This window comes from Heptranchias perlo, chromosome 30, assembly GCF_035084215.1.
Source record: "Heptranchias perlo isolate sHepPer1 chromosome 30, sHepPer1.hap1, whole genome shotgun sequence".
In the NCBI taxonomy this organism is placed as follows: domain Eukaryota; kingdom Metazoa; phylum Chordata; class Chondrichthyes; order Hexanchiformes; family Hexanchidae; genus Heptranchias; species Heptranchias perlo.
Window position 1 is genome coordinate 12,649,130 of NC_090354.1, and position 18,554 is coordinate 12,667,683.

Consider the following 18,554-nt stretch of genomic DNA (forward strand, 5'->3'; position numbering starts at 1 on the left):
ACAAAGGTTTATAAAGATATTTTACATTTCTGTACAAAAGAAAAACTTATGTTACATCATTCATAAGGAGCACAACCGGTCTCATTTCCCCCCCACCCCCCCACACACACTTTTGGGCAAAGAAAACTGATGGTCAACTAGTCTCGTGGACCAACAAGCTGTGATAAGATGCTGGTTCAGGTCTCTGATATACCACTAGAGTTCCCAAATTCAGCCATATTGTCAGATGGAGGTGCTCAGAAGAAGCCAGGCATTTTTCCAAAGGAAAAGAGGACAAATATTGGTAACCAATTCACCAGAGGCTTCTTTTGTGAATCTTGTAGGAACCAGCTATTTCTCTCTGCAGAGCTGTGCTGTGTGGACAATATTGACAGAGGAATAAAAAAGATACATTTTCAATCCACAAAAATCAACGAGATAAAATACTGAATTTAAGCAGTTGTAAACATTCTAAAGATACAAAGTTACAGACTGGAACTAGGACTATGAACTTTAACAGATCCATCAATGGCAGAACCAAGTTTTCTTTCAGAAGTAAACCTTTATTTTAAAAAAAATATTCTGTTGAGTATAAGGATTTATATTCCTGTCCCAGCTTTATATCTACAGTGAATTTTGAAATTACAAATTTCTCACTGCAGCTCTTGAATTAGTCCCATGGAAAATTTCTGCTGTAGTTAGCAGAGGAGTTTAAACCCAAGTAAGCGGAACCTCTATTACAGCCTATTTTGTAGCTCACTCAGATTTCTCTCTGGCTTAATTACAACAAGCATGGTATGTCACAATGCAAGTAATGGCTTTGAAAGCTACATCCGGCATTGGAGAATTTACCATGGCACAAGTATCTCATTATATCAGAATTTAAATAAAACTACATCCAAATGATTAGTTACAGTATATAATGGTATACGGGTCCTTTATTTATACTGCAGGTCCACCTTAATTGTCACAATGGGAAAGAACAAATTCTTGACCAAAAAATGCTGACATATGTAGAAATCTAGTAACCGGAAGTCAGTTTGGTATTCACAACCCACGAGCTAAAAGTTTGGTAATTAGCAGAAATCGGAAAGCCAAGTAGAAAGTTTGGACTATGATCTAAAATCCTTAACAGTTCAGAGATCACCGAGAACAAAATTTAGTCAGTAAATGAGACATTAAATGAGATTTTGAGTTGCTGATCAGATTAGAATCCAATGGGGAAAACAAGTTTAAGGGTTCTGTTACAAGGTTGCTCCAAGTACAGGTCCTATTACAGCACACACATCTCCCAAAGGAGACACACTACTGATGGAAGGCATGTGGGGTTGACTGGTTGCAAGCTAACAACAAAGATGACATTGTGGCACCACTGCATGTAGTCCGAACATTCCTCCACTACATGGGATGGTGTGATCTCATCGCCACATCAACAACCTTAACTATTCTACTCATGTCCTCAATCAGCTCAGTGCCAGGAGGGGGGAGGTTACACTGATGCACATTCTACATCTGCTCACAAAATCTTACAAAAAGTGGATAGAAATACACCACTCCATATTAGTTTCTCCTTGTACCTATGGGTAGTACTGCCATCAGGGTAAGAGAGGAAGATCATAATATAAAGAAAAAAAAGTTTGTTTTCTCACTGTTTTAACTGGAACTAAGGAAGTAAAGAATCTCTATATTAAGTTTTCAGTTCTTGATATTCTGTAAAATTTATCAATTCTTGACATTAATATATTTTCAGAATTGTAATCTTGCATCTAAAACAAAACCTAATGTTCTTACTGATAAATTGAGATTGCACAGGTTTAAAAAAAAAGCCAGTGTCAGATTAGGACCAGTTCTTTTCTAGTTAAACAAGATCTTCAACTTATTGAGTGAGCACCTTTCTCTTCCCCCGCCACCCCCCCAACCCCACCACCACCACCACCTCGAAAAAACACCCAATGCACAAAGGAACAATAATTACAGATTTCTCTGAATGAAGAATTCTGTGGCTAGAGAGCAGATCACAGAAACCTGGAAAGTTTTCAAGTGTGGCAAAAACTACAGAGAATAGGTCTGTGCTAAGATATGCAAAGTCTAAAAATAATTTTCATTCACAATTGTCAGTAAAACATTTACTAAAGTAGAAAACTGTTTTGCACCAGTAACTGAAAAATGCCAGTGTAATTAACTATAGACTTTATAGACTCTAATATTTCTTGTGTTTGCAAGGCCAGTATATTGCGCTATCAGCTTCAATATACATTATTCTCCACTACTCCCAAGGCTGAATTTTATCACCACAAATGTACTGTGCACCAGCTGGTGACAGGGTGAAGTTCTATACCTATCATACAACATAATTTTTTAAAACAATCAAAGCATTGTTTTCATCAGGCCCAACATTTAATATGGAATATGGTGTTAATACTGAGCATTTGCAAGAAAAGGGCGTTAGACCACCCCTGAAAATAGTAGACCGGGCCAATAACAAAAGAAATCTGAATGAGAAAATTGAAATGCAGTGTTTTGCCACTGCATTTATGATCAGAATTTTGCTCAGACTTTCAATAAAGTGAAACCAATTCACAGCTTTATCTGTTATTTACATTCTATTTAAATAACAAATACATCTTCAGACTATGCAGTTTGTGCCAAGCTTCCGTGTTGAAGGCAGACCAGATAAGCTTCCAGTTGATGGTTCTGATAGCGAGCAACACTGTCCAAAATCCATTCTCGGGTAACCACAATGGTGTTGTACTGTCTCTGTATTGCTGTAACAATATATCAATATTATACCTTTTAGCATTCATTTTGTAATGAGTTACAACATAAACTGTTAACCATTTAAAAAAAATTCTCAATCAGCATTAATTATCCTGTCAGGTACAGCACAGTAAACATCAATGCCAATCTTTAGTTGACCTGATTGGAAACACACATAAATGGTTCAGAAAGAGAGCCCACCCAAGCACAGATCAAACTAACCCCCCAAGAAAGCCTGGATGCAAATGTTTATAGAGGCTAATTCAACTCAGTCTAGTGGAGTCTATTGCTCTAGCAGCATACTTACAGGGCCAGCCAAAATAAGGGCTTTTGAGAAAGTATGAAGATTTCTACAACAGGTAACTAGTTATTCAGAAGGCTCCTCACTAGGTTAGAAAGATTGTGGGGACCAGTACAGTGCAAACAGCTTTTGAATTGGGCCTGCACTTTTAGCAACCAAAGCATTCATTACTCTTCTATTCACCCTACAATTTTCTCACCTCTCCTCTCTGCAAAGCACAAGCACAGACTTCTTAGGCCCACAAGTATATCAAACCTGAAAGTCCCCAAAACACGTGTACTACATCTACTTTTCAGCTACTACAGAGAAGTCAGAGTGCTCAATATGTTTTTTTCCCCCAATATTGGCAAATAATTAGATATAGATTTGTTCCAATTAACAGGAAATTTATCAAATCTGAAATTTAATGGCCGCAAACAAGTGGCTGCTGACAGTTTACTGTACTTCAATAAATGCATATACCATGCAATTAAAATACAGGTAGCTCTTAGATTAAACTCTAAACTCACCTCTGTAGTCAGTGTTTACTGGATTAGCATCAGGCTGTACAACCACCACTGCAGTACAGTTCTGGCAGACAAAAGAAAGTATAAGGGGTAGAAAGAACATTGAATCACAAAAGGCATTACTAAACTCATTCTTTTAGTAAGTATTTTACATAAAATTTAATTGTTTTACTTAGTTATTCCACTTATTTTATATTCTGTATCAACATAAGGAAAATAATTTGTTCCAGATACAGAGCAGTAACTTTGTTAGAACTAGATATTTTTAAGCAATCATTACTCTTTTATCAGTACAATTTTTTCTCTTCATAATTTGTGCATATCAAGATGCAACAAATTAACAGCTGTTAATAGTATGTGTAAATTAAATTATTCTGTTGGTAACAGTAAAATATAGAACTCACACCCAATTCGTGAACAAAGAGACTCAGTTCTGAAAAGAACAATTATAATCTAAGTGGGTTTCTGCCATTTTTAAAAATAAATGATGAAAACAAACATTTACCTTTAAGCTGCACAAATATACAATTTATTACAATTTTTATTTCAGAAATAACAAGATCCTAAATTTTTTTTTTGAAGATTGTAGATTTTGACACAAACACAATGATACTTTATTTAGAGATTGATCATGCCCGTCTTGGCTGAATGCAAGGAAGCATAATTTTAACATTGTGTTTATGGTTGAGACAGCAGACTCGTGTTAAAGAGTCATCTTTCATCACAAACACTCTCACATCAATCTGCTCATTCATCCATGCATGCAATGTAAAATGATGTCTTCTTACATTTGTCCAGGAAAGGCACAATTAATCAAACCACACAGAAAAATTGAAGTTTTTAAATTTCAAAACAAAGACATTTTGCAACCCCCCCTCCAAATTCTTTTTTTTTGGGGGGGGGGGGGGGGGAGGGGAAATTACAGAAGAATTGGTGTACATGTTATGCAAAGAATACTCCTACTGCTTAAAAGAAGGAATGCAATCTGCTAATTTGTCCCATAATCTTGAATGTTCTAAAGGGCGATACCATAAATGTACAGGTTTCTCAGGTTAATGATTTCAGCAGTACAAGAATTTCAGAAGTGAAGAATGTCGTGGAGGTGGAAGATTGGTTAAGGAACAGATGTGGAAGAGGAAGCAGAGATTGGGGTTGAGTAGTATACCAAAGTTTTGCATCCTTGGGCTTAGCCTGTCATGACAGTCAGGGAGGCTGATGGGAATTGAGGATGTTGCTGCATAAGGATTTGCAGGAGTCGAATAGGAAAACTTCACTGACGGTGACTTGTAGCTGGAGGACATTCCAGCTCATCCAGATCACAAAGACAGATAGGCAGTTGGAGAAAGTGGCAATGTCTTAGGGTAAGTGTAACAGCATCATAGTTAAACTGCTCAATTTACTCCCTAAAGCATCAGGCAGTCATAATTCAGTATTTAACAACACAGGATTTCAATTTCTCTCCGTTAAGACACAAGTCTAAGTTTCTTATTTTATTAGTTCTATGACCATATTATCTTGTAAGGCATATTTTCTTGTACATACAGTGCTATAGGTGAATAAATAAGGTTCCTTAATTATGGAGGCACCGCAGAGTTCCACCATCCATTCCAGTTGATCTGTAAGACAGGGCAATATCCACTTACAACATGTTTCATACCTACACTTCATAGTGATGTCAAGACTGGATTTTTAACTTCCAGCCCAATTCAAAATTAATTTGTTCAGCTTCAATTCCCAACCTCAGTTGCATAGGAAACACCACAATTGAGGAACAAAAATTATGCATTGAGTGTATGACCTCATGCAGGCATTGTACAATGCCATTAATCCACATTCCCTGGAAATGTAACCATCTACGGTCCACATAATAGAATAATTATAGTCTAATTTTCCACTGTGCTTTTGTAAGTTTGATATTGAAAGCTTCTTGGCTTGATTTGCAGTGCACTTCACCTGCAGCATAGAACTACATCTATTTTACTATTCCTGGTGCAAAGCCTCGCCCATTGGACTGCATGCAATGTCCCAGATTTTCCGTCCATTAATTTTAATGGACAAAAAAAAAATCAGGGCCGTACACTTGTAACTTCCCAATATGCACTGCCCACAGAAAGGCTTTGTACTGGGAACTTAAAACCAGAAAATTACCCTTTTAGATTTGCAGGGATTACACAGTAATAACATTTTTATTTTGAAAATGTAGCAAAACTTTATAACATACAATGGAGTATATTTTCTTTAATTCAAAATTGACAGCACTTAAAAGGAGGCCTTTCAGACCATCATATCTGCACTAGTGCCACCTCTTCAAACAGTCTACTCTAATCTCATTTCCCTGTATCCATTATATTCTTCCTTTTCAAACACTTATTGACTTCTTTTTTAAATAATGTTATAGTCTCTGCCTCAATAGCCACATGTAATAAAGCATTCCATTTTCTAACAACCAATGTGTGAAATCCTGTATCTCTTCTAACTTCCACCATAATTTTTCTAGTGATACGTGAGTCTACATCTCGTTATCAATTTGCCAATCACTGGCAACAAGCTTTTGCTTTTTACCATCTCAAAACCTTCTATAAACTTTGAAAATCTCCATTAAGTGAAAAAGTCCCAGTTTTTTTTTTAAAAAGCTTTTCTTCATGGCTATAAACTCTTACTCTTGGTATAATTCTAGTGAACCTTCATTCTCCCATTCTGTGGTTCTAATATACTACCTAGAATTGAATACCAAAAACTCCTAGGGTCAATAAACAGTAGTTTACTGCTTAGGAGTTGGAGTGGGAAACTTTTGTCAAACCTCTGATAATTCAAATGCAGTGACATATGCATGGACTCATTATATAGACATGATAATGTATATAGATTGTAGTGGGAGTTGTGTCCTGGTAGCAGCTGTGAAGTGGCAGAACGTATAAATGCAGAGATTAGACAAGCATGTAGCAAAGGCAGAGTGGCAGAGGGGGATTTTAACTTTCATATAGATTGGGATAAGCAGATGAACTTACGTCAGAAAGGTAGCAAATTTCTTGAGTGTGTTCAGGACAACTTTCTGCAACAATATGGCCTCAAACCAACAAGTGGGTAGACCAGAGTAGATTTAAGAGTGAGTAATGAGCCAGATTTAGTTAATAGCCTAACGGTGCATGAACATTTATCTAATAGCAATCATAATATGATGAGTTCAATGTTGTGTTTGAAAGAGCGAAACCTGTATCAGCTACTAAGATTCTAAATTTAGGTAAGACAGACTTCAACGGGATGAGACAGAGATTGTCCACAGTAAAATGGGCAAATCTGTTAATGGATAAAAACAACAGAACATCAGTGGGAGGTGTTCAGAAATGAATTTAACGTGATACAGAACCAATTTATACCCCTGAGGGGGCAAGAGTTCCGCTTGCCAAAGAAAAAAACAGCTATGGATGACAAAAGAGGTAAGGGGCAACATAAAAAGCATACAAGGGGGTAGAAGTTATGCCACAGTTATACAAAGCCCTGGTTAGACTATACCTGGAGTACTGTGTTCAGTTCTGGGCACTGCACCTTAGGAAGGATATAATGGCCCTGGAGGGAGTGCAGCATGGATTTACTAGAATGATACCTGGACTCCAAGGGTTAAATTACAAGGAGAGATTATACAAACTAGGGTTGTATTCCCTCGAATTTAGAAGATTAAGGGATGATTTGAAAGAAGTTTAAGATATTAAGGGGATTTGATAGGTAGATAGAGAGAAACTATTTCTGCTAGTTGGGGATTCTAGGACTAGGAGACATAACAAAAATCAGAGCCAGGACTTTCAGGAGTGAAGTTAGGAAACACTTCTACACACAAAGGGTGGTAGAAGTTTGGAACTGTCTTCCACAAACAGCAGTTGATGCTAGCTCAATTCTTAATTTTAAATCTAAGTGATAATACCTTTTGGTTGACAAAAATCTAAGGGATATGAGGCTAAGGCTATGGAGTTAGGTTATGGATCAGCCATGATCTCATTGAATGGTGGAACAGGCTCGAGGGGCTAAATGGCCAACTCCTGTTCCTATAATGTTACAGTTCAGGCTTGCATTCAACACTCGTAACTTGGGGTTAGAGCAAGAAAGCAGTTTCCATAAGTTGCCATCTTTTATGAACTGAAACTTGTTACCATATGCATAATGTGAATGGAATACAGGATCAACAGTTATTTATTTAACCATGATTTTAAGTAATGTAGACCACCAGATTCTCCTGCTGTATTCGAAAGACAGTAAACTACATTGTTAGCCTGAACTGTATAGTTAATTCTAATAACTTTTGATCAGTCTGATGAAACGTGATGTAACCAAGGTCCACAGAACCTCTTTTCACCGCCTGAACTTGGTAACAGGCAGTCAAACCAGGGAACTAAAGCCCACCCAAGCTCAAACAATTTTGAAACTTTTCAAAGATAGGTTTCAACACCCAAGATCAATGAGGTCCTTTCTTAATAGTCAAAAGGAGGGTGATGGGTGAGAGGCGGGGGCCAAAGACGATGGGTTAGGACTTCTTAATGTTTAGGAAATTGTGGTTCATCCAAGACTGGATGTCGGACAAGCAGTCTGATAGCACAGGGATAGTGGAGGTGAAGAGGTAGAGCTCGGTGTTGTCAGCATAAATGTGGAAGCTGATCCCCAGGTCTGTAGACTATATCCATAAGGGCAGCATGTAGAGGAGGAAGTACAGCAGGCAAGGATTGACTTTTAGGGGACTCCAGACGTAACATAAAAAAATCCGACATAAATCATGTTAAGAGCACCCTAGAATATGAGTAAAGCAATCATAATGTACTCAGAGAAAGGTATTCATAGATGGTAATTTTCCCCTATCTCCTGTTGGCTCATGCCTCTTTGCAGGCTGTTCAATAAAAGCACCAGAAACAGAGTCTAGATATACACAAAAAAAAACTAAACCAATATTAAACTGAAACCAAGACTATGTTACAGCTTAAACCGTGTTAAAAATAAACAGGATGGCCATGGTACCTATGAAACTTCAGGTATGATGTGTCTATCTGGAGTTAACAGAAACTGAAGGAAGCATCCTTCATAACATCCTGAAGTTTGTTGTATACGAATGAACCATTAATCCTGTTTTCACTCTTACAAGTGTTTGGGGAGGCACCCAAGAAGCCTCAGATTACCATTAACTTGTGTGTGGTCGCCACACAACAGTAGTTTATTTTCCTTTGTAAAAAAAAGTGTTTAAGGCATGTGGGAACTAGGTTAGAAGAATACCCAGGAGATCCCTATCTATTGCACAGCATGCTTTTGAAGTTTCAATGGCAGCAAGCAAAATGACCCATGACCTCTAATAGAGGTGGCACAGTATTAGCTGCACCCCAGCCATCAAACGATAAAGAGCTCAAATATTCCAAAGCCCACTGCGCAAGGTTAAATATGCACTTAACCAGTGAGCACATAGCATGCTGCACTCTGAAATTCCCAATGTGCACAACTAGGATTGAGGACATCTGAAATGCAGTGAAAGTGATGCAGAAGAAAGGTAGCGGACTTCCGAGGGTCACTTGCTATAAATCATCCTTAGACACAGTGTATTTTATCAAAACATTAGCAAAGTCAATATGCTCTTGGGGAGGGAGTCCACATAAAATCACTAGACTAAACAAAAGTTTACATTAAACTTGACAGTATTTTCTCCAACTCCTTTTTAAAAATTACAAAAGAATGGTATAAAATTGATACGGGCAACCTTAACAAGAATCATTTATTTATGCAATCCCATAAACCTTTATAAGAGGATGTTTCCAATAATTGCAAACAATACTACTAAAGAAACCCTGAACATAATAAGTGGACAATTTAAGAATCTTGTAGCTGATGAATGAGCAAAGTCCTCGGCATCAATGGAAATATTAGTCAAGCATTTTACTGCTACTTTATGAACTCTTAATATCTTCAGAGCTTGATTCCAGCAAAGATTTTTTGTAATCTAATAATACACAAATGCACCAAATTTTCTGGTAATCAACTGCAAATTACCATTTGTGGTAACATCACAACCATTAACTGCGCTGTGTGCAGCATCAACATGGAGTGCACTGGCAGCTGGTGTTGGAACTGGCAGCCAATGCCAGAACCACTGAATTAATCGCATTTGCATTGTTTCACTGACAAGTACATCCATCATTTATTTCCTCAATTATAGGATCTGCTCGACATTCTCTAGAAACAAGATGAAAACTTATGAAGCCAAGTCGCTGACAGCGCAGGACATTTAAAGATGACACTAGCAATTGAGGGCAGAGACATTTCAGAAAGCTTATATATTCTGGTGGTAGAGCACAGAACACGTTGCTGAGTTCTAGGGGCGGGGGGGAAAGATGGGACATAAATTGAAAGTAGAGGGAAAAGCCATCTTGCAGCTAGTTGAAGCTCAGGTGCTTTCCTCTCTTTTGCTTGGTCATGTCTAGTACTCAAAAAAAAAAACAGGTAATGAATGGTTTACCAAATTAGCAGAAAACTAAATAAAAATGTTCTTTCGCCCCCACGGCTTGTGAGCAAGCATTTACATTCCAGTTGAGATGCTGGTACTGGGCAACAAAATCCTTTTCCATATCTGTGCACCTAATGAAAGCATCAAATAGCCCTTTGGTCAGGTACAATATAACTAGTCAAAAATCTCTCTCTCACTCTCTCAAAAGTGGCTTCACTACAGCTTCATTGAGTGAGGCCACCAATTTAGGAGCAGTCCCGTGGACCCACACCCTCTAGGAACTGGATTCCATACATGGAAATTCTAAAACTGTTGTTGCACTTGCAAATTTAACATGGCGATCAGGATAGTTGGAAAAAAAATACAATTATTTACTTTGATTATCCTCACAGGTAATCTTAACAGTTATTTCTCCTACCTGCCTCTAAGCTGTTACTGCTATTGTCAGGTACTGGTTTTTAATTAAAAGGTCTGATAATGCTATCTGGAGTTTAAGAACTGATTGAATTTACTAATGCAGGGAAAGATTGCCTTTTTTTTTTAAGTGCCAGTAACTTGTTAATCCTTCTAAATGCAAACGCTGCTTTCATGAAGCGTAAAACAAAATAAAAATACCATGACGGGTTGGGAGATGTTAGGAGACATGGGTAAGAAAAGGTTAAAATATATCTTTAGCACACAGTGAAACATACGCAGAAAGGTTCTCTCTCTGTTTCAAGTCACTTGAGATAAACACCTGCATCTTTATTATGGTATAGATCATGAGAACATTGTTAAACACTAGCCCATTGAGACAATTACAGCGGTGACCTTGGGACAGCTGGGAGCACCAGATTGAGATTTACTTCTATAAAAGATATTGCTGCAAGTATATTGCAATTGACTTGTATATAATCATGCAAAATTACAGACTCATTTAATGTGTGAATACACCTACATAAGGGTGTTTATGTCTGTCTACCACCTGTGTGATTCACATTTAAAATTCAGTGCACTGTATTTTTAATGTGGATCTCGATGTTAATCCAAGATCCCATCTGTATGTTCAGGTGGATATAAAAGTATCCCATGACACTATACAAAGAGGAGCAGGGGAGATCTCCCGGTATCTTGATTAACATTTAGTCCTCAAACAACACAGCCAAAAACAAAAAAGATAAACTGGTCATTTATTTCATTGCTGTTTGTGGGATTTTGCTGTGTGCAAACCGGCTGTCGGTTTGCTTACATAATAACGCATCAACAGTAATTCATTGGTCGTGCAGCACCGTAGGATGACCCGAGGACGAGAAGTACTCTCTAAATGCAAGTTCATTCTCTTTTTTTCTTTAATTCCGCAAGGAAAGGAGATGGCAAAATGTCAATGACAAAGACATCGGTGAATTATACAAGTTTCCTTCATAGAATTCAACATGGTCATCTGTGACATTCTATTTACAGGACAAGTCCTACATGTGCTGTATATATTCCTAAAAAAAAAACTTCAGTTGCAGATTTTAGGCCAGCACGGATATTTTGGTTGTATAGCGTGGAGCAGAGACAGGTATCACTACAGAACTTGCGCTATTTGAAGAAAACACAGTGATGCAGCACGTCCAGTCATCACTTGACTTTAGTGGGGAAAATTTGTTCCATTCCATTTCATTTAGAAAGTGTCTGGAGAAGTAATCTGCTGATTGTACAAGTGTTTTTTGTACTTCAGCTGTGTAACACTAGTGAGTTTATTTTGTACTGACAATCCAGAGACTGCTTCAGGGTAATCGTAGTAAAGAAGTTACCATGGTTACAATTGGCACTAAGTGATGAGGAGTCCAGATGCTCAGCTGTTTGAATTATTTTTAAACTGCTGGTGGCTAGCAGGAAAGTAATTTTGGTCATGTAGATGAAATTCTGTATTCTAAGGACAAGTGTTAAGATGCTTTTCTGGGCTACAATTCTGTAATCAGGAATAAGGGCATCTTATTTTTTCAACCACCCTCCCCCCACTGGATTTTCCACAGGAGGCACCATTGTCTGGCCAAAAAGGTGCACAGGCAACCTGTTTCCATATCTGTGCCAAAGGTGCTCTCTAAGCAGCTGCTGCAAGCGATGCAATGGGAAAAAGGGGAGGGGGGGAACTTTTCCTTTGATTTTCCTTCTCTCTCGGGAAGCAGCTAGCCTCTGCTTGGTGCCTCCTCACAATAGCAGAGTTAGGGTCACAAACACATGGAGTGGATAATTATAGGCACAAACCAGTGTCCTATCACTCTGTGGCATAACACATAGTGCTTGTGCAGCACACTGCAGCTCCAGTGTCTCTAACCATGAACAAATCAGGCATGTAACAAACTTCAATTACAATAGTTTCTCAATTCCTCCTCCCTTTATTTCACTCCTCTGAGTGGACATAGGGCAAGGGCAGGATTGGCCTCAGCCCTCCTGCTGTCAAACAGGCTGTTGACACAAGTCACACACGTGAGTAATGACCATTTGGAAAACGGTATGATGGGGCAACTGGCACTCATGGAACTATAACCCAACACACAGCAAATACCCCTGGGAAAAGAAAAGGAGGGAAGAAAATTTGCACTTTAAAAAGTAGCACAAGTTCAAACGGTAACAAGGCTTAAAGGGTTAAATTAATGAGGTTACATAAACTTAGTTTGTATTTCTTAGAGTTTAGAAGGTTAAGGGGTGATCTAATCAAGGTGTTTAAAATGATAAAGGGATTTGATAGGGTAGATACAGAGAAACTATTCCCTCTAGTGGGGGAATCCAGAACAAGGAATGAAATCAGGAAGCATTTTTTCACACAAATGGCAGTGGAAATCAGGAACTGTCTCCTCCAAAAGGATGTCGATGTTGGGTCAATTGAAATTTTCGAGACAGATTTTTGTTAGGTAAGGGTATCAAAAGAGATGGAGCAAAGGCAGATAAATGGAGTTGAGGTACAGATCAGTCATAATCTAATTGAATGGTACAATAGGGGCTGAATGGTCTCCTCCTAAGTTCTATAAAGCATTTACACCTCCATTAAAAGTAGCAAACATTGCATTTTTAAGACATTGGTAAAGTGTGCTAGAAAGGAAAACAAATACTAGCTTTACAAAACTTTCTTGGCATATATAAGCAAACAGTCATACAGTGAATTTTTAAGTTTAAGATATACCAATCACCACTTGATAAAGACATATACTTAATCTATTGCCCATGAGAGTTCAAAACGCTATAGTTATGCAACCAAAAAAGATCCAATGGCCAACCACACCAGTACACCCGAATACCATGCCAGGTCATCCACAACACAAGGCTTACTCCCCATTTATGTATTAGATACACAACCACAAAAATAGTATACTGTCCCAGCAATGTATGTATGTGTTGTAACCGGGGAACAACTGGATTTAAAAAATGCATTTTTATGGAATCATTACACTCACTGAAAAACAGAAGTCCATTATTCTTGCTGCACTTCTTAAATATACATTTATCACCCTGAAGAACATCTGCCAGCACCTAAATCTATTAAACCCTGGTGTATTATGCCCGTGAATGAAGCACTGATTTACAGTTAATCTGTACAACAAATTTGGGTAATGTACATTATGTAGTAACTAATTCAAGTGGTTTAATTTTCTTTCTTGCTAGAAAGAAAGTGCAACCTACCAAACTTGCATGGATCTAAATTCAGGCATTAATAGTTTAAGTCCTACTTACCCACATAGCAGTTTGACAAATAACTTGAAAAGCTCTTACCTCTGCTCATACCTGTAAAGGAGCCAAAACAGCAAACCGCGTAATTGCTCAACAGCAGCTGAAAAACAACAGTCCAACTATTAGCCAAAATATGTGTGGCAATTGATCAAAATATTCAAGATTCCTGCAATATTAAATTTATGTAAACAATATTCTTTTTATACATTGTCTTTCCATTCAATTTGCATTTATATAAACGCCTCTAACATTGAAAATGTCCCAGCTGCTTTAGAAGGTGGAGAAAAGTGAGATAGAAATTAATGCCGACTTGGATTTTGGGCAGAAAGATGGGTTTTGACAATTTTTTTGTAAAAGAGATGACAGGGGGACACAGGTTTAAGAAGGGGGTTCTAGAGAATGGAGCGGAGACAGCTGGAGGTTCTGCCAATGGCACAAAAGACCAGAATCAAAAGACGAAGGGTGCAGCAAGAGATGCAAGGCTGGAGGGGTGGGGTGTTCCAGAATTAGGGTAGGTAAGATCATGGAGAGATTTAGAAACATAGAAAATAGGAGCAGGAGTAGGCCATTCGGCCTTTCGAGCCTGCTCCGTCATTCAATATGATCATGGCTGATCCTCTCTCTCAATACCATATTCCTGTTCTCTCCCCATACCCCTTGATGCCTTTTGAAGATGAGGACAAGGAATTTTAAGTTTCACATGTTGGAAGAACAGGGAACCAGTGCAGATCATGAAAACAGTGGTAATGGGTGACCAGGACTTAGTGCAGGGCAGCATGCAGGCAGCTGAGTTTTGGACAAGTTCGAGTTTGTGGAGAGTAAAGGGTTGATGGCTAACAAGGACATTGGGGAAATTGAGAATGGAGGTGACAAAAACATGGATGAGGGTTTCAATACTGGAAGAGGGGTGGAGATGGGCAATATTGCAGGGGTGGAAATAAGAGATGTGGTGATGAATGGGTGTGTAAAACATCTTGATTTTCAAACCTTGGCACACAATGATTTGCTTATCTGGACAAAACAGAAAATATTTTGCTGATGACAGATTCAATAGGTCGGGTAAGCATGGAAACAAAAGATTTCATTCTCTGCATTAACAATGGATTAGATAATAAATATATTCCTCTGCTAACTCCAGACTATTTTTGTTTACATTTTATTTTTATTACACAGAGCCTGCCATAAAAATTTATCAACCTACGGTTTAATTAAGAAAAAGTCCTTTACTGTAATAAAATTCTTCAGCTATTTGGTAATCTACTTTAGTCATAAATGTAGATTATGTAAATTGCAGGAAAATTGATATCCGTTAATAAGACCCTCTAGATCGTTTTGGCAACCAGAGCCCAACAGCAGTTGACTGGCCACTGGTTAGAACCACTGCTATGAGTTTTGATCTTGAAGTTTAAGTTGGTAGCCAAACTACAATTCCCCACATACACATTTCACAGCAGTGCAAGCGTGACTGGCATCAACACTTTATACTCTTTCAGATGACAATTAGCTGCTAACTTATTTTATCAAAAGAAATGTAAGTAACCAATTGACAAAAAGCCAGCAGAGACAAGTCAGCTTCAGGATTCTCACAACCTTCTTATTGGAAAGCAAGTATGTGTGTCAGCTATCAAAATGACTTCCACCAAAAGGGGGAGAAAGGGAAAGAAAGACTGCCATTATAACTCAATCGGTGATCTTACTTTTCCATCTGCTGTTTTTCTTGCTTTTCTTGGGCCTTTGTGGTTTCTTCCATTGATTACATCACCCTGCACCTCAAACTCATGCTGCAACATTTCAGAACAAAAATATATATCGTTGCAATAGTTTGAAATATTGCAAATTCGTTTGACAATACCAAGATGTGTCAGTATGTACAATGTTACCAACTTTATATTTTAAAAAGTGTTACATGTCCCCAACAGTTCTAACTTGTAGAATACAATCGAGTAATAAAGAAAACAAAGTTGAGTTCGGAAATTGATTTCTGGGGTTGTGTAATAGATTAGGAAACCACCTGTTCATCTCTGGAGTTTGGTTTAAGACCTATCTAGATATACAAGACAGTATTTTCCCTTGGTAAGGGACCCACATGAAAGGCAGTTTAAACATACTAACGCAGCAGTATAGAGGGAGCTTTTTGCTACATCTAGCCTAGGTGGTATCCAACTCACGAGAAGGTTTAATGGTAACAGTTGAAGGATGTTGATTTGAAGGAATGAAACACCTTTTCACATCACCTTGATGACATAAAAACCACCCAAAAAATAACCAATGTATTCTTAAGCATCCTTCTGAAGCAGATCGAGGTAGATACATTCTATTATGTCTGCAAACTGTAACATAATTCACAACCAGTCAGAACACTCTGAACAGAGAGAAATGCATTTTGTACACTCGGATTTGGTGGAGGGAGAAGAATTAGAAACTCATGACCACTCGAGTATCGATCCACTTCAGTTTGCTTGTTTTTTTTCCATTGGAATTACAGCCCTTCTGGTCCAAGAATTTTGCAACCCGGATAGCTTACATCTTCAATTTGGACACAAACTATGACCAATAATTGAAATTATTAATAGTGATCTGAGTGCATGATTATAAAATTCTATATGCATTAGGCCCATTACATGGGCAATTTGTCCAATCTCAGCTGTAAGCTGTCCATTTCTTGCTCAGAAGTGAGAGGGCTGTGGCACAATGATGCTGTCAGGTGTCAACATCATCCAGTCAGTGATCACCCATTGCATACTTGTGATTCAGTTGGTGTAACGTAGATGCCATTGCAACCGGAAAGTCTGAGTTGTTCAAGATGTTATCCATTTTAGATACTAAGACCACACAGGGGCCTTTAATGTCACACATGACAAAATACAGAATAATGTTTTACACTAAGTCCCAGATACACAAATCAGATTTAACTCAGTTTGCAATTAGACCATCAAAACACTGACATGGTTGTGGCAGGATTAGAAAGAAGCCAGTGACATTACTCTGGCTTCTACATTGCAAACCAATAACAGAAAACTGATTATAGGTCTAACCTCCAGGGTAGAGTTTGTTTTTGTCTGCATATGGTATACAATGTTTACATTAATGCAACTGGCAGTAACAAGGTGGGCAGAATGGTACGGCTACAGTATGTAATAGGGAGATGATATGGAGAACAGCAGGTTTCAATCCAGAGTTCACTCCCAGGTTCTATGGGCTATGGTGGAACGGCAGTGTCCTAGGCCCAACCATCTTCAGCTGCTTCATCAGTGACCTTCCCTCCATCATAAGGTCAGAAATGGGGATGTTCGCTGATGATTGCAGTGTTCAGTTCCATTGGCAACCCGAGATAATAAAGCAGTCCGTGCCCGCATGCAGCAAGACCTGGACAACATCCAGGCTTGGGCTGATAAGCAGCAAGTAACATTCGCGCCAGACAAGTGCCAGGCAATGACCATCTCCAACAAGAGAGTCTAACCACCTCCCCGTGACATTCGACGGCATTACCATTGCCGAATCCCCCACCAACATCCTGGGGGTCACCATTGACCAGAAACTCAACTGGACCAGGCATATAAATACTGTGGCTACAAGGGCAGGCTAGAGGCTGGGTATTCTGCGGCGAGTGACTCACCTCCTGACTCCCCAAAGCCTTTCCATCATCTACAAGACACAAGTCAGGAGTGTGATGGAATACTCTACACTTGCCTGGATGACTGCAGCTCCAACAACACTCAAGAAGCTTGATGCCATCTAGGACAAAGCAGCCCACTTGATTGGCACCCCATCCACCACCCTAAACATTCACTCCCTTCACTACCGGCGCACTGTGGCTGCAGTGTGTACCATCCACAGGATGCACTGCAGCAACTCGCCAAGGTTTCTTCAACAGCACCTCCCAAACCCGCAACCTCTACCACCTAGAAGGACAAGGACAGCAGGCACATGGGAACAACGCCACCTGCACATTCCCCTCCAAGTCACACACCATCCCGACTTGGAAATATATCGCCGTTCCTTCATTGTCGCTGGGTCAAAATTCTGGAACTCCATTCCTAACAGCACTGTGGGAGAACCTTCACCACACGGACTGCAGCGGTTCAAGAAGGCGGCTCACCACCACCTTCTCAAGGGCAATAAATGCTGGCCTCGCCAGCGACACCCACATCCCATGAACGAATAAAAAAAACCAATCCTATGTTATTAAAAACATAAACCACAATAAAGTCTCAAGATATATTGTGGTTGCACTTCTGAATTTTCCTGTATAAATACATAGCCAAAAGTGAACATTAATATTCAGTGCAGTGGGTTAAAGTAACGCCCCAGCAACTATGCAAACTAAGGTTTCTATAGGACGGACGGACACACACCCAAAATTATAAATATTGTTTATACCAAAATGCAAACTAATGTTTTCTGCAAAAAAGCAACCATACCTCATCAATTACTGTGCCTTCTCTGAAACACTCAATGATCCCTGAAAATAAATCATTTGGCTAGTAAGATACAATCTTAGTTAAAATTTCTGTCTTATCAAGTACTTAACAATAATCAGTTTTCAGTTCCCAAGAAGCTATTAAGGTTTTACAAAGCTGATCCAAGTGTTAGCCTTGGCTCAGTGGTAGTAATTTTAGGGTAAAAAGCTCATGGGTTCAAGTCTCACTCCAGAAACTTGAGCCCATTATCTAGGCTGACACTCTAGTGCAGTACTGAAGGAGTGCTGTACTTTCAGAGGAGCTGTCTTTCGGATTAGACGTTAAGTGGCTAAACAAGGCCTCAGTTTAGGTGAACATAAAAGATTTGCTAACACTATTTGAAGAGCAGAAGAGTTCTTCTGGTGTTTTGGCCAACAATTTATCCC

General features: G+C 38.8%; 1 protein-coding gene across 1 annotated transcript in view; it reads right to left on the bottom strand.

Annotated features, from left to right (window-relative positions):
* Positions 1 to 1,921: 1,921 nt before the first annotated feature.
* si:busm1-163l24.4 (uncharacterized protein LOC368754 homolog) overlaps positions 1,922 to 18,554 on the bottom strand; it is a 65,030-nt gene continuing 48,397 nt past the window's right edge. Inside the window, exons 18-23 of the mRNA XM_067968930.1 lie at positions 18,130 to 18,170; positions 15,406 to 15,489; positions 13,751 to 13,808; positions 5,086 to 5,159; positions 3,547 to 3,607; positions 1,922 to 2,744 (exon numbers count right to left, since the gene is read on the bottom strand). Coding sequence (XP_067825031.1) covers positions 2,611 to 2,744; positions 3,547 to 3,607; positions 5,086 to 5,159; positions 13,751 to 13,808; positions 15,406 to 15,489; positions 18,130 to 18,170 — 452 coding nt within the window. The 3' untranslated portion in view covers positions 1,922 to 2,610. The remainder of the gene's footprint in view (positions 2,745 to 3,546; positions 3,608 to 5,085; positions 5,160 to 13,750; positions 13,809 to 15,405; positions 15,490 to 18,129; positions 18,171 to 18,554) is intronic.